The following is a 21,871-nucleotide window of genomic DNA, read 5'->3' as shown; positions in this document are numbered from 1 at the left end:
CGCTGGCAATATATTGCTAGCAATATATTGCTCAGCAATCATATTGCCCCATGTCCCGTTTTCATCTGCGACCAGAGATGGTCGCAGATGAAAATGTAAACACTGCTGGGTGAAGAGGCAGGGGATGTCGCTGGTCGGAGGAGCATGCTCCTCCGACCAGCGACCATTCAGGGGCTGAAAACGGGAGCGCGCACCCGGCGATTTATCGCTGGTGCACACTCCAATCACTGGGAATATGGTCGCTCAGCGACCATATTCCCAGTGATTTCAGCCCCTATCGCCCCTGTGTGTACACAGCATTAGTCACCAATGCAGTGGTGCTGGGTAGCCTGTTTTCAGCTGTGCAGTACCAATTCTAGCCATCTCTGTGAGAGATGTGCAAAATATTCGCTAAAAATGCCAGCATTGCTCACATTTGTTATATAAATTTAAAAGATTAGATTTCCTATATAAAAGGTAAACATTACAGGTCATTATGATGAATAAAAATGTTTGCTTGCCAACTTTCAGACCTATTTTAACAAATTCATGTGGCACTCATGGTTAAACATTTCTGCTCCATTACCTGTGACCCTGACCCGCAGTTTACAGACTTGAATGATTGATAGTCATTTTGCTCTTTGAATTTATAACAGCAATGCACTGTAGAAAATGCAGTATGATGTCATTACTATAGGTCAACAGTGTCTATGTCAACAGTCAAAAGGTCGACCACTATTGGTCTACTTTCTTCTTGAACACGTATTGCTTTCACCCATTGAGGGCACCTCAAGCTTTAACGTTGGCTGTTTAAACTCGTTTCCTGAGTCGTTATTGAATTACAAATTCCTATGGAGTGCCGCCGCACCATCCCCCTATCTATTCCACATCATGCTAGCACCTCAGTAATACCCCTTTCACACTGGCCACTCTGCAATTACCTGGCATTTTTGAGTGCTAGGTCATTTTGCTGGGTGCAGCCTGACCCCATTTCTGACCACCCACAAATTACTGGGTTAAAGCTTTTCAACCTAGGAATTTGCTGAATAATCTGGGTTTTTCTCTGGTGTGAAAGGGTCAACCTGTATACTACTATATTAAAGTGGAAAATGTGTCCTTCTGTCTGTCTTTCTATACAAATCCAGTTTACAAGCCAAGATTATGAAATGTTACATATGAGCGTATTAAAACCCAGCAAAGGCAACTAAACAAAATTGAAATCGAAATTAATTACTGTTAATTTTTAATTAATTATGTTTAATGCAGTATATCCTCATCTTTTGGCCACCGATTACGCCAGTTAAGTTAGCTGCTACGTGAATTGCGATTGTCCCCTCACGGCCTCGCTTCGCTGGCCACGCTTCGGCTCGGTGGCTTGCTTTGCTCTACACACCTTTACTAAAGGTAATAGATGGTGGCGTTGACCCCCGAAAATAACTCTCACGGTCGCCATACGCTACATAAGTTCCATAGCATAAGCAGTGGTCGCAGAAATGAGGAAGTAGCGTTTTAAATTCTATGTTTAATTTTAATTTTGTTTAGTTTAGTGTTCCACTTCCTTTAAGTGTTCAAGTCTTCTGCCCCGAGACATGCGCATTGCGCAATTTCTGCCTATTTGATCCGTTTACTGATAACATAGTTCTCAAACTAGCCACTAGATGGCGTACGATATGAAACATAACATTGAGATGCGACAGGAAAAGCGAACAACACGTGTGTTGCCACTCTCAATATGGCGGCGTGTCACTGCTGTACGAGTTAGAGGGGAAAGTCACTGTGCTGCAGCTATGCTGGGCAGCCTGGTGAGGTGCGCTCTATATGTCGGGATTACACGCCACCTACGGCATAAACGCTGTGATGTTCTGTATAGGCTTCCCGGGATCCTCTTCACCCGGACTGCTGCTTCTGATACCCGGCGGATCTCCGCCCTGGAAGAGGTGACCAGGAATGCTGCGTGGACGGGTTACCTGAAGCGCTTGGAAGAACGGATGGCGGCAGAAGAGGCATCGGATGATCTGCAGATGACAGCGAGCCCCCAGGTGGGAGAACTCCCGGGGAGCAGAGGGAGTAATAGGTGGGAAGATAATCGTGTGTTCCCTGTCATCCGGCAACTGAGACAGAAGGAGAGTGAGCTGGAACAGCTGCAGCAACTTCTGGGAGGTGAGAGAACATATATGTATGTATTTGACAGGTAACTTACATGCCATGAAATTGGGAATGCACCTAGGAACTGAATTAGTCAGATCTATTGGGGTCATAGGGTTGATACTATGAAGATCGACATGGCTTAGATTGACACATGAAAGAGGTCGACACAAGCATTAGGTCGTTAGTCTGAGTTTTTCACAAAATGAACATACCAGCATTATGATGGCCATACACTAGTGCAGTGCCTCGGGACCCTTGCCTTACGTTGGTGGTTCAGGAGCAATACAAATTATATATAGTGGATTCGGTATGAAATCCCGACGGTTAAAGTCCCGATTGGGTCAAAATGCCGACAAGGACAAAATCCCGACATTTAAAATCCCGACAGGGTCAAAATACCGACATATAGAATGTACAGGTGAAACAGTCATCATGACTTTCCGTCGACATGTTGCAAGGTCGACATGAGTTTTTTCACAGTTTTTTTACCCAAATGTCGACACAGTCGACATGGACACAGTTAGAAGTGAACCGAAAGCTCGCTTCGCTCGCAATGCTTCATTAAATATTTTTTTCAAAATTTCTCAAAAAGAAACTTTTTATCCTTGGGGCGCCGTGAAAAAAAAGTGATACTCTGGGGTGCCGTGGGTTCAAAAATGTTTGGAAACCACTGCACTAGTGTATGGACAGTATAACATTGCTATGTTCATTATGTTGACATTCAGAAAGTGTTCAATAGTAGTGTTGACATTTTTAATGTTGTCTGTATGACTGCATACCAACTGCAAGATTTTCTGCACATCCCAAGAGAGTAGATGTGTATGTTTTAAAACACCCGCATATACTCTGATTCTGTGTTGACTTGTGAACAGACCTGATAGGAAGTCATTGTTCAAGTCCGCGACTAGGCCTCAGTCAGTATAAATGCCTTTAAAAAGACCAGAAACTTTGAGGTACATTGGCATACCATGGGAGGGATGCTTTTAGGATAATTTGCATATACCCATAACAGTCAAACATAGAAGACACTAGACATGGGTGCGGGGTAGTACACTAGGGGGTTGTAGGATGGGAGCGGGGGGGGGGGGGGGGGGGGTAGTGGTTTGAGACCTTAAAGTATTATTGTGTCATTGAACAATATCATGGTGTATATTTTTCAGTTAAAATTTTCAATAACTTTTTTTCCAGGTAGACGTTAAACTTTTCAGGCATTTAACAACGATCTTCTCAAACCCCACTCTGTGTTGTCAAACATCTTCAATATTTGGCCACACAGGTCTTGGTTGAATGTTTCTATATATCATCCCCATTTCTTATAGAATATTAGTACCCCTTTTTCAATATCTGGTAATGTGGATTGTTTGTCATAAAGTAGAAATTTCGAAGTCTCAGATTCTTTATGTAAACCTGTGTATACAGACGGGACAATGAGGATCAGGCGGTATCCGATTGGATGCTCTCTCTTGTGTAACTACAGACATTAAGGGGGAAATTTACTAAAGGAAATTTGTAAAAATAGGTGTATTTGTATCCAGAAATTCACTTACTTTTGACATTTACTATCCCGAAAATACGGAAATTCGTAATGATAGCACATCAATACGAATACGAGTTGCCGTATTTTCGGGATAGTAAATGTAAAAAATAAGTGTATTTCTGGATACAAATACACCTATTTTTTTTACAAATTTCCTTTTGTAAATTTCCCCCTAAATGTCATTGTAACTGTTCCCAACCCCAGTGAGATGTGTCTTGTCACCCAATTATGTGGCTCCATTAGCACGATTCAATCTGATTTGGAAACCAAGGGACAATGTAATAGGGTGTGAGAATCAGAAAGTGATAGATTTTTGGGAGTTTTTTTCATTTTTTTTTATTTAATTTTTTTGTTTTTTTTTTCAGTGTAAACGGTTGCCTCTTTTTTCTTTAAAAAAAAAACATGGGAAAACTCTCCAAAAATCTGTCACTTTCCAATTCTCCCTCCCTATTACATTTGGCCCCAACTCTTCTTTTGACAGCAATGTTTTTAGATTAGTTGTAGAGTTGAGATCCTTTTTCTCTGTTTAATGAATTGCATTCTTTTCTAAAGGGTATTCTAGAGGAATTCTTCTGCCATCTACTGTTCTTGTTTTCTGTAAATTGACTGTGTGAAATTATTGATTGTTGGCAAGCCTACCCAAGCTTTGTTATGGCAATATATAGGAAGAATGAATGTTAAAAAGTTACTTACTTAATACCCCTCATGACTTTTTATTTGTGCCCTTTCTTTTTTACAGATGAAAATGAAGATTTGAAGGCTCTTGCAAGAACAGAAATCACACTGTGCCTGAAGGAGATAAATGATCTGAATTACCAGGTAATGTAAGTGCAGGAAAATGTTTTGTCTGGTTTCTATTACATATGTTTTTGTGTCCTGAAAATGCTTATAGATCCCAAGCAAAGTAATAGAGCCAAGCCAAATAGCTCTAATAGTAATTGCTCTGAAATTACTGTTGAGGTGCACACACACGGGGCAATATATATTCCTGAGCGATATATCACTCAATGTCCCCTTTTCATCAGCGACCAGAGATGGTCGCTGATGAAAAGAAACCTCTGCCGGCGGTGCCGCAGAGGTAATCAGCTGGTCGCAGGAGCAAGCTCCTGCGACCAGCGATTAGAACAGGGCTGAAAATGGGAGCGCGCACCCGGCAATTTATCGCCGGGGCACACTCCCATCACTGGCAATATGGTCGCCAGTGACCATATTCCCAGCAATATTAGCCCCTATCGCAGCCGTGTGTACACAGCTTTAGATCTGGATTGGATTGGATTGGATCTTTCGTTGTTGAAAATACCGTGATGGAAATGCTGATAAAGTCATTTAATGGGCTGGGATTTAGATAGATGTTTGTGTGGAGGAGTCCAACACTATTTTGTGAGGTCTGAGCGATGGTGGCAACTCTTGGTCATCATAATGTAATTTCCCATTAATGCTCACAGATTTTGGAGTCATTAGCATCTGGGGGAATATTTACTGAAGGGTGGATTTATAGTTTTTATCTTCTAGAATGGTCTAGATAAATAGTGGAATCTGATATTCTTCCATAAAACCACAATGGAGTAACCCTTGGTAACTGAGAAGGCCATGACTTATGTGTAATATAAGAGTCTCTCATTAACCCATTGGATTATAGTATATACTCTGTGTATGATTAACTTGTCACCCTGGAAAAAAGAATACAACATGGCGTGAAGATTGCCAAACTGTACTACCCCTTCCCGACGCAGCATGTTTTTGCCTTCCTGACAGAGGCCTTTTTTTCAAATCTGACATGTATCACTTAAGTGGGGATAACTTTTTTTTGCTTTTACTTATCCCAGTGATTTTGAGATTGTTTTCTCGTGACACATTGTACTTTAAATTAGTGGTAAATTTGGGTCGATACAATTTTTTTTTTTTGTGTGAAAAATACCAAAATGTCGTAAAAAAATGGAACATTTTGCTATTTGCAAAATGTTACATTTTCTGCTTGTGAGACAAATAATCATACCACTCAAAATAGTTAATAAATAACAAAGACCATATCTATACTTTATTAAAAAATCATTATTTTAACCTCCTTTATTTTTTTTGGACACTAGGGGGCAGCAGCGTCTAATTTTTAGCCATCGCACATTTCAACGCTGATTTTGGCTGTTCATGTTTGAACAGCCAATCACAGCGATCGCCCATAACGGGGGGCATAGCTGCCCCCCCTGGGCAATGAGGGAGGATGTCTGCTGTCAGGGACAGCAGACATCATCCCTCTGTCACCGCGTCTCTGGACGCGGTGACCGTTTAAAGTCATGACGTGTATATATACATCATGTGTCGGGAAGTACATCCCGGCCATGACGTGTATATATACGTCAAATGTCGGGAAGGGGTTAAAATAGCAATTTCAATTTATCTAGTTTTCTAATGAAATAGTTTCTGCTGAAGCCATGCCTTCACCCCACAACATTTTCACCATAACCATTGATAGTTGGAAAAGAACAGGGCTGTAGTGTTCAACCTTCTGTTTGTCAAAAACATGTTCAATGCTTCAACTAGTCATACTCCATTGGTAAATCAAGGCCTCTGTCATGTAGGTATTGATAAATTGTAAAGCACAATGGAATTTGCAGCACTACAATATAAAATAAACTGTTAATACTAAATAAATATAGACTGTGCATCCTGGCACTGCTGTATTCTGAATTTTATTTAAAAATGTAACTGTGCTTTCTCAAGTTAATTTTCCCTTTTATTCATTCCCCTTTTCCCTAGATTGCCTGGCTTCTAATTCCCAGAGAAGAAGTGGATGAGTGCAATCCTATTCTAGAGGTGACAGCTGGTGTTGGAGGACAGGAAGCAATGCTTTTTACTTCAGATATATTTGACATGTATCAACGTTATGCTGCTCATAAAAACTGGAGTTTTGATATTCTGGAATTCTCCCACAGTGACATAGGTAATGTATGGGTGTACTAGCTTTTTCTAGTTAACTATAACCAAGCACAGATGTTCTAAAATGGCAAATGTATTAAGTTAATAAATAATAATGAATTTAAGAATTGGAGTCTGACCAACTTCTTGCTTCAGCATCACACTGGTGGCGTGGAAATGACAGGTATTCAACACTGTGCAGTGATATCCATATTGCAGTGTGTGTGGGTTCTGTCAAGGCTTGTAAATGCAACCATGGACAGTTTAGATAAATGTTACAACAACAAAAACTCATCTGTCTCCATAAAAGAGCTGGAGAATGGAGGAACCGTTTGGGTTTAGAAATCTTATGGAATGAGTAAAACCTCTGCATGCTGAACACTGGTTTAATGTAGAAACGTCCAACCTACTGCTCACATTGGGGACTTGTTACATGTTATGTAAGCAGTATAGAACTATGGGAAATATTCATCAAACCTTTTAAAGAGGAATATATGAGACGTTGGCAATTACAACCAAACAGATCCTATCTTTTATATAGTAGATTCTGTAAAATTATAGGGCCGATTCAGTAAAGCAAAAAGTAATTTTGTCTGGAACAAACCACGTTGCCATGCATGCGGAGCAAATACATTTGTTTCTCTGCAGGGTAAATACGGTCTGCTTTTGCATGATGCCCACATCTGCCCCACCTGAAGTGCAACATAGTTTTGCCCAATTGGCTGTTTTTCTGCTTTGCTAACCAAGCTAATTAAGGCCCATAGTTAGAATCTGGCTGCTAGGAGAAACTCTTCTACCTGTCCTCTTAGAATATTGTATACGTGTAAATGTTATATTGAAATTAAATGTAGTATGCAACCTTCTCTCGAAAGTGGATATTTTTATTTTTAGGGTGTGGTCTGGTAACTGCCTCTTGATGAATTTTGCTTGTACTTTTAGGTGGATTGCGTCGTGCATCTGCAATTGTCAGTGGTCATGATGTATATAATCATTTGAAATATGAAGGAGGGGTGCACAGGGTCCAGCGAGTCCCAAAGACTGAGAGGCAAGGAAGGATTCATACAAGCACTATGACTGTTGCTGTATTACCTCAGCCAAATGAGGTAAGCAGTACAGACCAATGTCAATTCAAACAGTCTCAAAATCATGCCCCTTTCCCACTGCAGGCTTTACACGTGTAAATGCCGTTTTTTTTAGCCTTTTTAAACGGCTAGAGCTGCAGTGGGAAAGCTCCAGGTTGCTTTACACGGGTAACAAATACCGTTTTTTGTTACCCGTGTAAAAAGCAGTGTTTTTAACGTGTAAAAGCCGTTTTTTCGGCAGTGGGAAAGGGGTAGCCCTTTACACGTTAAAAAAAAAAACGGCATGGGGTCCCCCCCCACTGCCGTAACCAGCACCAGGCTGAAGGAGCCGGGGCTGGTATTAAAAAAATCAGGAAACCCGACAAATAGGGGTTCCCTGATTTTTTACAACCAGCCCCAGGCTCCAGGTCCGGGGCTGGTTCCCAAAATACGGGGGACAAAATGACTAGGGGTCCCCCGTATTTTAAGAACCAGCCCCAGGCACAACCAGCCAGCAGGGTAATGCCACAGCCGGGGGACACTTATGATATAAGTTCCCGCGGCCAAAGCATTAACCCTACCGACCAGTCAGCCTGGCCAGGGGCCCTGGGGGAGTGGGGACCCCCCCAATAAAGGGGTCCCCCCCCTCCAGGACTTACCTGACCAGGCTGAAGCCTGGTGCTGTCCTCGATGCCCCTGGGCGGTGGGCATCGAGCTGATGGTATGGTGTAAAAAATAGAATAAAAACCATTGTCTTTTACTGGTGAACTATGAGTCCCAGCAAGCCTCCCCCGCAAGCTGGGACTTGGAGGACCACAAGTCCCAGCCTGCGGGGCATTAAAGGGCCCGCTGGGTCTTGTAGTTCCACAGTAAAAGAAAGAGTTAAATAAACACACTGACACACGTGAAAAATAAAAGTTTAATACATACATAACACATACATACTGATACTTACTTATCTTGAGCCCGTAGGTAGCCCTGGTCCTGATGTCCTGGTCCGTGTCGGCGTCTGTATCCATGTCGGCATCCCTGTCGGCGACGGCGGTCCGGAGTCCGAAGAAATCCATTTGGGAAGCTGTGGAAGGAAACCATACTCACCTGTCCCAGCGCGACGTAGTCCAGGTAAGGTCTTTGCAAAAAAAACAAACCGAACACCCGAACCAAGCGAACAGGCAGAGAGCCACACGGTGTGTTTACATCGTGTGGCTCCGCCCCCGAATGCCGCTATTGGCCGCCTTGCGGCCTAGCGGCCAATCAGGAGCCGCTAGGCCGCAAGGCGGCCAATAGCGGCATTCGGGAGGCGGAGCCGCACGATGTAAACAAACACACGTGCGTCTCCGTCAGTCCGGTCTGGTTTCGGGGTGTCGGTTTGTTTTTTTGCAAAGACCTTACCTGGACTACGTCGCGCTGGGACAGGTGAGTATGGTTTCCTTCCACAGCTTCCCAAATGGATTTCTTCGGACTCCGGACCGCCGTCGCCGTCAGGGATGCCGACATGGATACAGATGCCGACACGGACCAGGACATCAGGACCAGGGCTACCTACGGGCTCAAGATAGGTAAGTATCAGTATGTATGTGTTATGTATGTATTAAACTTTTATTTTTCACGTGTGTCAGTGTGTTTATTTAACTCTTTCTTTTACTGTGGAACTACAAGACCCAGCGGGCCCTTTAATGCCCCGCAGGCTGGGACTTGTGGTTCTCCAAGTCCCAGCTTGCGGGGGAGGCTTGCTGGGACTCATAGTTCACCAGTAAAAGACAATGGTTTTTATTCTATTTTTTACACCATACCATCAGCTCGATGCCCACCGCCCAGGGGCATCGAGGACAGCACCAGGCGTCAGCCTGGTCAGGTAAGTCCTGGAGGGGGGGGACCCCTTTATTGGGGGGGTCCCCACTCCCCCAGGGCCCCTGGCCAGGCTGACTGGTCGGTAGGGTTAATGCTTTGGCCGCGGGAACTTATATCATAAGTGTCCCCCGGCTGTGGCATTACCCTGCTGGCTGGTTGTGCCTGGGGCTGGTTCTTAAAATACGGGGGACCCCTAGTCATTTTGTCCCCCGTATTTTGGGAACCAGCCCCGGACCTGGAGCCTGGGGCTGGTTGTAAAAAATCAGGGAACCCCTATTTGTCGGGTTTCCTGATTTTTTATTACCAGCCCCGGCTCTTTCAGCCTGGTGCTGGTTACGGCAGTGGGGGGGACCCCACGCCGTTTTTTTTTTTTTAAAATTCTCCCCCCCCCCCTATCTTTACACTGCTTAAACGGGTTTTTAAACGGGTAAGTGGGAATGTGACAAAAACAGCTTTTAAACGGTAATTTACCGTTTAAAAGCTGCAGTGGGAAAGAGTCTTTATGGCTCTTACCCGTTTAAAGACCCGTTTAAAAAAAATAAACATAAACAAATAAACAAATGTTTTTTATATTGTAAATCTAATTTAATTTTTAATTGTGTATCATATCACTGGCCAGTGATTATTAGTGTAATAAATATGTTTCCTTTTTTATATACAATGTTCAGCACGTTCTATGTGATTTTTTTTTTTCTTTGTTGTCTGCAACACCGCTTTAGTCCCTGCCTGTTACCAGCCCCCGCACACTCCCCAATACTAGTCTAATTTACAAGGCTATTCCTGCTTAGGCCAAAATGGAACTAAAAACACCTGAAATATCTTTCTGCCAAACTAAATCTGGGAACACACCTACAAATATGTCTGTCAGATGGGAACATAAATCTATTAATGTATGGTGCATATAACAATCAACCATTCAATACCAAAGATAAAAAAGAAACAAAAATGATTTGTATACATTTTTTAAATCAAATTGATTTAACCAATTTGTCTGAATGACCATTGTCTGTTTTTCAGTGTTTCGGAGCAAATGTTCAATTGTCGTATGCTCCCATACATTACCAGATTTTTGTTCTTACCAGATAGTTTGGACAGATACATATTTGTGTATCCAGCTTAACCTAATAAGTCCAAGACTGGTCAAAATGATAGTTTTATTCATTTACAATTTCATATGTTCTCAAATTCTGTCCTCAGGACCCCAAATAGTTCATGTTTTCCAGGTCTCCTTACAGAATCATAAGAGAGATAATTGGCTCCACTTGTGGATCTTTTAAAATGTCAGTGAGTAATGAGTACACCTATGCCCATGCTAGGTTGCATGGAAAATGTAAACTGCTTGGTGTCTTGAGGACCGATATTTATCACAAGGATCCACAATATTCAGTCTTGAGGACCGAGTTTGGGAACCAACAGTGATTTCTTTCAAAAGCATAATATTTTCTCCTCTGTGCTATGTACATATCTGGTTAAGTCTTCTTCCTAATATTTTCTCTGGGTGTAAATCCTGCATAATCATTAACAATTCATTTTTATTATATACTTGCAGATAAATTTAATTATTAATTCTAAAGATTTACGTATAGAAACCAAAAGAGCAAGTGGTGCAGGAGGACAGCATGTAAATACGACAGACAGCGCAGTACGGATTGTTCATATACCAACAGGTAGGTCATATTCAGTCTGGTTTGTAAAGGTTTTGTGTGTGTGTGTGTGTGTGTGTGTGTGTGTGTGTATTATTATTTTTTTTTAAGGTTTTACTGAAATTTGAGAGAAATTAGAGGTGCCTAAAGTTCCATACATTGGGTGTTAAAAAAAAAAGAGCTGCATTTTTGAGGGGAGGAGCTGGGAAATTTAATGTGATCTTTAGTGGTACCCTTGGTACAAAAATTGTAAATGGACTATTTTGTCGGTTAATGTTATCGGTTATGGTATAAAACATAGGCTGACTCATGATAGTCATATGGTCTAAAGGTTGACATGGAAAAAGGTCGACATGAATTTTTTGGGTGTCTATGTTCACAAAGATGTTTTACAGTGAGGATTAGAGAACAATATTTGGAAGTGTCTATCATCTAACATGTTGTTTCTCTTTGCATTGAAGGCATAGTTGCTGAATGTCAACAGGAAAGATCTCAAACCAAAAATAAAGAGACCGCTATGAAAGTCCTCCGTGCAAGGATATACAATATGAAATTAGAAGAGGAGACAAATAAGTACCAGATGGCAAGGAAAATCCAGGTAAAGAATAAAAATGTAGAATATTTTGTTGCCTCAACCCTTAGGCAAATGTGCGTATATCTGCACTGTGTATACTCAGGGCTGTATTCAATGCCGCGGCGAGCGGGTTAAACAGCGAGGATTGCAGAAAACCAGCGATCCTCGCTGTTTAACCCAAGCGCCAGCCGCTCACTCTATTCAATGTTCTGGGGAAATCCTCGCCGCCACAGGATGGCGAGAATTCCCCAAAACAGCGAGACCTGCGGCTAATGCAAGAAAACTTGCTGTATTTAGCCGCGAGTCTCGCTGGTTCAGGAGCCGCATACGCCAATTCCCCCTCGCTCAAAAAATGGAGCGAGGGGGAATTGGCGTATGAGGGGGCTGCATTGAATACTGTCAAGGTGAGTGGTGACAGCGAGCAGGAAGCTCTGCTCGCTGTCACCACTCGCCCACAGCATTTAATACCTGCCTCAGTTTGCTACTACTCTTCGGCCATGCACATTTGTGCCTTTGCTATACGAAGTGCAAGAGATAATTACATCTAACTCTGCAAGTTCAGTCTTTACCTTGACCTATGTGAGGGCGCCATGATGCAGCCTAGTTCTGCCTGTCCGCTAATAAGAGCAGGTGTGTCTGAAGTGCATACATGCGTCATCAATAATCATACAAGATACATTCCCCAAACAAGCAAATGGTCAACACTGCATAAACCCCTAAATGTTTCAATCTACTGTACTAGTTTACAATAGTCCAGCAGTACTCAAACTTAGGGTCCTGACCCCAAAGTAAGTCCCGACCTTCTAAGCATGGGGTCACGACTCCATTTTGCTGACTCTTACAAATAAACAAGAAAGATCCAGCCTCAATTTAACAATAAAATATTGTTGGAGCAGGCTAGTATTGCTGAAATGCAAAGGATTCTAAACCAGAAAAGTAATAGTAAAACAATAAGCTGTGTACACGGGATGCGGTCAGAATACCGACGCCGGAATCCCGACCACCGCAATGCCGGCACTTTTTCCCTCTATGGGTGTCTACATAGAGGGCACCAGGCCCGTTGTGAGTCCACAAGCAGGGGCGATCCATGACACCCCTCCCCCCCCCCCCCCCTTGTCGGCATTGCGGAGGTCGGGATTCTGGCATCTGTATTTCGAGAGATGGCCGACTCTGCCGGGGGAGCTGCAGAGGGAAACAGCTGATGGCAGGAGCAAGCACCCGACGATTTATCGCTGCAGCACGAACAAATCGCTGACAGTATGGTCACTCAGCGACCATATTACCAGCGATATTGCACAGTGTCTACACAGCTTTACACAAAATGATCCTTCTGTCCCTAGATGGCCTTAACCCTTTGAGTGTCAACGTTGCGGTGAGTGATCCTCAAAATATCTTTTTTGACACCAAAATATAAAAATAAATCCTTTTAGTTTAAAAGTTCACATTCCAGCTCTCCATCAAAAGATGGAGAATTTCTACACGGAGAGAGACGGCGAAAATCACTTAGAAAGACGGAGAATATTTCACATTGAATAGGGTTGCTCGCTTTTGGAGAGAAAAATGCTCCGTCCAAGGCGAACAAAGCACAAATTCTCCACAAAACACGGAGAACTTTTCTCATTGAATACTGCCCGTAGCATTAACAGGCTAAAGTAAAAATCAAAGGCTTCCACAATGATTGATCTTCGTTCTTCTCTAACACAAATATGCCAAGTCATGTTGATTGAATGCTATCTGGTTTCCATTTAAACTCTGAAGTGTCAAAGCTTTAACCCAATGCAGTTGCCCCTGTTCTTTACAATCAGAAAGGCAGTGTTTTTTTATTTTTTTTCAAGACTATACATTGGCAATAAAATCTGAGGCTCTGTTTGCACTATCCTGGATCTCTGAAGACAACAAAATTGTCAATTACAAATCACTTGAATAGAGCAGGGATAGCCAACTCCAGTCCTCGAAAGCTACCAACAGTTAACGTTTTCCCGGTCTCTTCACAGAATCATAAGTGAAGTTATTAGCTCCACCTGTGGATCATTTATAATGTCAGTCAGTAATGAGTGCACCTGTGCCCCAGCTAGGTGATCTAGAAAACGTGAACTATTGGTAGCTCTCGAGGACTGGCGTTGGCTACCACTGGAATAGAGCAAGGGACCCCACACAGTTCACGTTTTCCAGGTCACCCGGCAAGTTTACAGCTGCATTCATTACTCATTGACACATTTTAAAAGATCCACAGGTGGAGCTAATTATTTAATTTGTGATTCTGTGAGGAGTCCTGAAAAACATGCACTGTGTGGGTTCCTCCGGACAGTTTGAGAACCTGTGGAATAGAGTGGTCCTAAAATAAGGGACTTGGCATGTCAACTGGAAGCAGTTGCCAATATATTACTCAACTATGGGGGTGGTTCACTTGGTAAGAAGTACAGGTTTCTGATAGTCCAATATTCCATATATATATATATAGATAGATAGATAGATAGATAGATATTAGTCCAAGAGTTATCAATTCTATAAAAAACCACCAAGAAGTCTCTAATCTAATGCTAGGAATACCCAGAATTATTGTCACACTGATCCAGAATTGAACTGTGCCAAAGAAAAAAGAACAGAACTTGATATGAGAGTTCTATAGAAAGCTGGAATTGGGCTGCAGTGAGTGAAATGTGAGGCAAGCCTTCTGCTGTGCCTTTCAGCTGCTCCAGCCTGCCAATGTAATCCTATTTCCAAGTTCCCAATTGATCATTAATGTAAGACAATAGGACATGCTGCATCCCTGGACGTTCTAGCATGAACCTTAAATACTGAAGTTTATTGTGAAAGTGTAAAGCCCCATACACAGGGGGTGACATATTTTGCTGAATGATGTGCTTAAGCACGATCGCGCAGCACACATCACTATGCACCCGCAATGATGTGTCCTGAGCGATCTTGCTGAGCGTGGCTTTGCCTATTTTTAGTAGCAAGCACTGGCTTTCCTTGTTGGTGATAGGACCGCCTATCAGGGCACATTAATTGAGCAATAAGTGCTTCATTTCTAAGCGAGACCAGGGTCACATCTTTCAATACTAAGCTGGGCCGTCTACCTAGGTTGCAAGTCCTGGGAAAACCTTCAGTTAGCAAAGTCACAGAACCCAGATAGACTTTCAGACATAAGCTGGACACGAGTTGGTGCACATTCATATGCAGAATCCCAGGTTTTAGGCTTATGTCTGAAAGGGGTATGACATTTGTTGGCTACATGCGAAAGCAGCCAGTATTTACCCAGCACAGAGAAAGCAGCGAATTATACTCACCGATAATTCCATTTCTTCTTAGAGATCCCATGGCAGCCATAACACTGGGATATCCTCCCTCTCCTCTAGTTTAGACAGGATGTTTTTCTAGGGACCGCCCACCTGGTGGTATATAACCTCACTCCTCCCCTTCCTCCTTGTCTTTCGAGTGTCTCCGTATTTAGGTCCCTGGAAAAACACTACAAGGGGAGGGCATTCTGATGGCTGCCATGGGATCTCTAAGAAGAAATGGAATTATCGGTGAGTATAATTCGCTGCTTTCTTCTACGATCCCCATGGCAGCCATAACACTGGGACATACCCAAGCAGAATACAGGGTGGGAAACCATAAATGCAATATGATTTACTTAGCAAGTGACCTTGCAAGACAGGACCCCCAAGTGGGCGGTAGCAACATTTAAAGCATAATGTTTAGAGAACGTATGAATAGATGACCAAGGTGTTGCTTCACAAATGTCCTTTCTGGAAACCGGAGTCTTCCTAGGCCATGAAGTCTCCACAGCTCTGGTTGAGTGTTTCTTGATTAACACCTGAACCGCTCAAACCTAATTTTTTTTTTTTTATATGAATATAAATCAGGTCTCTAATCCATATAGAGATGGTCTGAATTGTGGGAACACAAGCTTCTTATTTTCTTTTATGATCACAAATAAATGTTTTGATGATCGTATGTCATTCTGTTTAAGTAAATGCCAATACTTCTGACTAGGTCTGGTGTATACCAGTCTTCATCTCTCTTGTTCTTAGGTTCATGATGAAAAGCCAGTAGTACAATATCCTGATTCAATGGAACCAGTAATCACCTAGGGTAGAAATATTAGCATGCGTCCTAGGTACAACTTTATCCAGCAAGAGGTTTAGGTATGGTTCTTAAATCCACAAGCCTATAAATCACATACTTCAATCGCAGACATAATTGCTACTAAAAACACAATCTTCCAAGTCAAGAATTTGAGAGGATTTTCTAGTAATGGTTCAACGAGTTTTCATTAATGCATACGACCTAATTCAAGTCCCAAGGAACCACCAAGGATTTGATGGGCAGACACATTATTTTAATGGTGTGGCAGAATTTCTTAATTACAATATCATCTGCCAATCTCCTATCTAGGAGTACACTTAGGCCACTATCTGTCCTCTATGGGTGAAAGAGTTAGGCCTGGAGAGAAACCATTACGCAGGAATTGTAGGACTTGCGCCATCGCAGAGTTCCTTATAATAGATGCGCGAAAAAAAATTCCTCTTGTAATAGAATCTGTGTTACTTGCTCTGACAAAAACTTAACAGGTTCCATTCAAATCACCAATCCTCCAAGCATAATCGTGCTGGATTTAGATGGTGTATCTGACCCTGATGTAGAAGGTCTGGCATAATTGGTAATGTCCAGGGTACCTGCATTGCCTTTTTTAAGGCTGTTGTGAACCACATTCTCCTTGGCCAAAATGGGGAGGACTGCTATATCCTCCCCCTGATCCTATTGGCTTTAGGATGCGACAGAGGAAAAAAGGAGGTAACACATATCCTAGGTGACAATTCAACCGAATTAGAAAAGGTGTCTACTGCATATGTTCTGGAAAGATAGAATCTGTAATAGAATGCGTCTGCTTCTTGTTGACATGAGTTGCCATCAGGTCCACATCTGGCTGCCAAAACTTGTTTATGAACCACAGGAAAACTGTTGCTCAATTCCCAAAAAGGATTTTGCTTCTGCTGATGTATTTGCCAATGTATTTTCTCATCCGGCCTTTGATGGTTCATATATGCTTATGACCGTAACATTGGCTGAAAAGACTCTAAGATAAGCATTGATCTATTCTTTGAAGTAATATTTTGCCTCTCTTAAGTTTGACGACATCAGACTTTCTTTAAAAGACCAGTTTACTCATCCTGTGCGATGTATAATGTGCGCTCCCCAGCCTGATTAACTTGTGTCTGTTGTCAGTATAAAAAAACCAAGGTTGATCTGGATATAAAGCTGTTTGCCAAGTTTGTTTGCTCACAAGACTAGAGATGCTTTACCTTTGTACAGTTACTTCATATTTTTAAAGGAGCACACTAGATGGCCCAATGGTTCTTATCGGTCGTCAAATTTTATGTTTCTAGTTTCTGGACAACAGTTACTTCTTACATATGGAAAAATACTCCAACTTCTTATCTTCATATCTTCATACTTCCTAGGAGTTTGATACCAAGATTTAAAGAAGATCATCAGCCTCTGTGTTAGACTCTGGGTCCTTGAACTTCTTTCTTTTGAAAAAGAGTACTTTTCTTCATGTCTACATGTACACCCAAAAATTGACTGTCCTGAGTTGGATGCAACTGCCTTTCCTCACAATTTATGATCCAACCATGGCGCTGCAGGAACTTTATTACATAATTTCTTACTTCTTCTGAACTGGCTGCAACCAGAACATTGTTTAAATATGGCCAATCTGAATACACTGCTCTCCCAGATGTGCGATCAAGGTAATTAGACCCCTTGTAAATATTCTTGGCAATGTAGCTAGGCCAATGGTAGGCAGGTAAATAGGAAGCATCAGTCCTGTATACAGAATAGTAGGAACTTCTTGTCTTCTTGACTGACTGGTATATAATACAGTACAGTATGTTTTTCAGACTGAAATTTTCTTACCCTGACAATGTATTTAGGAGCTTTATCCAAGATAACTCTCAATCCTCCTGTACCTATCTTCCCTAAAGACGGGTTGGAGTAAAGGCCTTTTGTTCTCTGGGTAACGATTCTATTCACTTCCCGGCAGTCTGGACTCAAAATAAAATAAAAAATTTCCCTTTGGATACTGTAGAAATGATATGTTGTAGTCTTGTTGAATTACACCAATGACCCATTTGTCATGAATAGACATTTTACACTTTTCTACAAAAGTCAGAACCCAGACTCCTACTAGAATACAGCTGTTAACATTATCTGGGTTCTTCCTATATGACTGCCAAAGGAATGTTGTGATTTTCCAAAGATCCTCTTCCGCTATCTTGTCAGCCTAGTCTATAGCTCTTGACATCATTAAACTGTTGTCTGGATGATTTAGGTAGAGGAATCTATTCAGTCTTTCTGGGGTAGTCTGACAGACTGTCCCGTAAGCTTAAGAATCCCAGCATCCTGCTAAGTAGCAGAGAATCTTCCGAGAGTAAAAGTAGCCAGTCTGTTTTTTTTTTTTTTTTAAATGTGCATCTGCACGTCACATAAGTAACCTCAATACTCTTCTTGCAGTAACTCCAGCAGCCATGGACCAAGCTGAGAACAAGACCACATCCAGAGAGGCTTTACATAGAAATTATGCAGAGTGGTTGAATTTTTTTTTTTTTTTTTTTTAATATATATCCTATAATCAGTATGCACAGAAGAGCACCAAACTCAGAGACCTAGATGCTGAAAATGGATACACCCAAATTTAACCCCTTGAGTGCCAAGTGAATCAGCCAACACATGCGACATTGCCAAAAAAGCATTTCTATTAATCATAATGACTTGTAATGTTTGGCTTATATAGGATAGATATATATAATTTTTTTAAAACAAATGTGAGCTGTGCTATTTTTTTTTTTTTTTTTATAGCTGATTTTTTGCACATCTCCCACAAATGTTAACACTCAAAAGAGTTAATGGCCACTGCAGAAGGAACATGCAATTTAAGGGAATTCTCCAAACTTCTATCAACAGCGTCCTTAAAGGACACATTCTCCTCCAAGGTATAGTAGTTCCTGAAGTTCATTCAGTAGCAGCATCTACTTAAGGTATAATACACCAGTTCAGGATTTGCTCATCACCAATAGGATACAGGTGTTCTACCATGGATAATTGTCCTTGCTTTTTTATCAAGGTTCTGCCATTCCTTGGATATTAACCCCTTCATCACTTAATGAATAGGAAAGCCTCCACTCAAACACTCCTTAGCTGCCAAGATCAGCTGAGATCGGGCCTATGCAGAGTGGTATGGCTGTAGGGATCGGGCCTATGCAGCATGGAATGCTGTAGGTCTTAGGATCTATAGTCAAATAAAAAGGTCTTGATTTTCTGAAGGCCACATTTATACTTAAACTTTATAGTTTATGGTTTTACAAATGTTTTCAACATACTTTCTACCATAACGATATTAAAGATCCTGGTAACTTTATCTCTCCAGATCCATAACTGGAAACCTCTCCAGGAAAAACAGCACCTTCATAGTTAAAACCAGCCTGAGATCTTGACCTCTTATAACCCTGCAACTCCAATGCAATAGATTAGGTTGACTAGACACAGCTGCAGCTTGTTCCTCACAGTCATCACAGAGATGCAGAGAAAGGAGCTGGATTTCTCTTAGGTGCAGGCACATTAAGAAAGATAACAAAAATAGCCTATCACTAACCAGCTAAATAGAAATAAAAACACTAATGCCCTTAAAAAGGGGCTTACCTCGTTTGGGCATTTTCAGGCTTTTGGGGGGGAAGGCATTTCCATCTTTCCAGTGCTCCAGCACAAGGAGAGACTTGCTTCTAGCATTTTTTGCTGCAAGAATAGGCATCTGAGTGCCATTTTAAAATATGTATTCCTTCTGCACATGCGTACCCCCTGGCACGGCCTTCTGGACTTAGGAAGATGCCAGATATAGTAAGAATAGCGCTGATCATAAGTGCCAGGGACGCGACACAGCATCTGGCAGTTGCTGTACTGGGGTCCTGTGCACAGCAGGGCTCTCTGGCCATTCAGTAGCAGACATGTGGCTCTTTGCACTTGGTGAACTGCAGATACATAATGGCCCTTGGCGCCATCGTGGCTTGGTACTCTCGGCTTCCGCAATCCTCAATGCGGCTCCAGTGCAGTTTTGGCAGCTACAGCCGAATAAACAGACAGGCAGGACTCTATAAAGGCCACACTCCCTAAAAAGTACCAAATTCTAGTATACAACGGGCAGGATTCTATTCAGGCCACACTCCCGGATACTCTTCTTCCCCCCGGGGAGCCACCCCTTTCAGCTCCATGCTGAGATAGAGGTAAGCCCTAGTTGGAAAGAAAAATAACACTCCCTACCTATCCAAACTAGTTAGGAGACAGGAGAAAAAGACAAGGAGGAAGGGGAGGAGTGAGGTTATATACCACCAGGTGGGCGGTCCCTAGAAAAACATCCTGTCTAAACTAGAGGAGAGGGAGGATATCCCAGTGTTATGGCTGCCATGGGGATCGTAGAAGAAAATATAAGTACCGTATATATTGCTCCCTTGTATGGCAACATGTTTGTTCTAGACCTGGGGTAGGCAACTCCAGTCCTCAAGAGTTACCAACAGTTAATGTTTTGCAGGTCTCCTCACAGAATCACAAGTGAAGTAATTAGCTCCACCTGTGGATCTTTAAAAATGTGTCAGTGAGTAATAAGTGCACCTGTGCAGCAGCTAGGTTGTCTGGAAAATGTGAACTGTTGGTAGCTCTCGAGGACTGGAGTTGGCTACCACTGTTCTAGACAGTTTTTTTGTGCCCTATGTATATAGGGCACAAAAAAATATGGGCCTATGTATATAGAAGACACATTTCTTTTAAGTTCCCATATAGCCGCTATGAGCAAGAGTATAGGCTGACCAATACCTTGAAGTCTTACATTGTGCTTTTGGTTTTCAAAAGAGCAGCCTTATTGGACACTTGTCTACTTCTGCTTAAATTACTTGTTTATGTATGTTGGGTATAAAACTTTTTCAGTTTTTAATCTTTATTGAATATTTTAATTTATGTTCTCCAGGTGGGAACAAAAGGAAGATCAGAAAAAATCCGAACATACAACTTCCCTCAGGACCGAGTTACAGACCATCGACTCGGCAAATCTGTACATGACCTGGAAGGATTCTTGCTTGGTGATGAACTTTTAGATGAGATGATTCAGGATCTCAGTGAATTCGCTATTTATGAATCTCTCGTGGAAATTATTTCTAACGAACATTTATAAATAAAGGTACTGGTTGTATTTTACTATTTAAGTTTTTGCCTTGTATTTAATTGTACGAGTGACTTGATTATGTAGAATATTGCTTGACATATAGCAGGTGAGCCTCACAGCAAGTATGATTTCACTGTATATTGTTGGTAAGTGTAATGTTACCATCGTGGAATTAGGCCTTGATTCTGATCTGCTTGGTAAGCTGCAAAGCTCACCGCTTACCACGCAGTTGTGGTGCTGCTCTGCTGAATTTCCGCCCCTCCGCCTTATACCCTCACATCCAGCAAGGGGATGTGTTACAAAAACACATCCCCTCGGATGTGTCCAGGTCAGGAGAAATAATTCAATGGTCAGTGACCTGCAAATGATTTCTCCTGGGCTCACAAATATCAGTCAGTGGAGACTGATTTATATTAGCGGGCTCCGGGACGAAGACAGAGCGGGAGGCTGATGTCATGTGACGTCAGTCGCCTGCACCTGGCACTCTGCTTCCACCCCCGCATTTGCGTGGGAATGCCCAGCGTTTTCATGGGGACGGCCATGAAATGCTGTGCGTTCCCATGCCCCATTGCCAAAACCGCCCCGTTTGAGCACTAAGCCGACTGTGCCCGCACAGAAACCCTGCACATGCGCATATGAGAATATGCACAGAGGCTTACCATTGGTCCCCCATGCAAACACACAGGGGACCGATGGAACCAGAACCTTAGTCTCAAACAAAAATTAACAGAACTTTGAGAGTTCTATGGAAAGCTGGAATTTGGCTTCATGGGTAAAATGTGAGGCAAGCCTTCTGCTGTGGCTTTCAGCTGCTCCAGCCTGCCAATGTAATCCTATTTCCAAGCTCCCAACTGACCATTAATGCTGCATCCCTGGACCTTCTAGCATAAACCTTAAATACTGATGTTTATTGTGGAAGTGTAACTTATTTGTCGCGCTAATGCATTTTAC

The 21,871-nt window shown here is 42.2% G+C and overlaps 1 protein-coding gene across 1 annotated transcript; it reads left to right on the top strand.

The window, feature by feature from the left end:
* Positions 1 to 1,622: 1,622 nt before the first annotated feature.
* Positions 1,623 to 20,960, top strand: MTRF1L (mitochondrial translation release factor 1 like). The gene is made up of 7 exons (XM_083176206.1): positions 1,623 to 2,139; positions 4,404 to 4,483; positions 6,419 to 6,602; positions 7,517 to 7,680; positions 11,039 to 11,156; positions 11,594 to 11,730; positions 20,726 to 20,960. Exons 1-7 carry the CDS (start codon positions 1,638 to 1,640, stop codon positions 20,927 to 20,929), a joined length of 1,389 nt encoding a protein of 462 aa, XP_083032332.1. The 5' UTR covers positions 1,623 to 1,637; the 3' UTR covers positions 20,930 to 20,960.
* Positions 20,961 to 21,871: the final 911 nt, after the last annotated feature.

This window comes from Crinia signifera, chromosome 3 (assembly GCF_055691185.1).
Source record: "Crinia signifera chromosome 3, ASM5569118v1, whole genome shotgun sequence".
Taxonomy (NCBI): Eukaryota; Metazoa; Chordata; class Amphibia; order Anura; family Myobatrachidae; genus Crinia; species Crinia signifera.
This window is presented reverse-complemented; position numbering and strand designations above follow the sequence as displayed.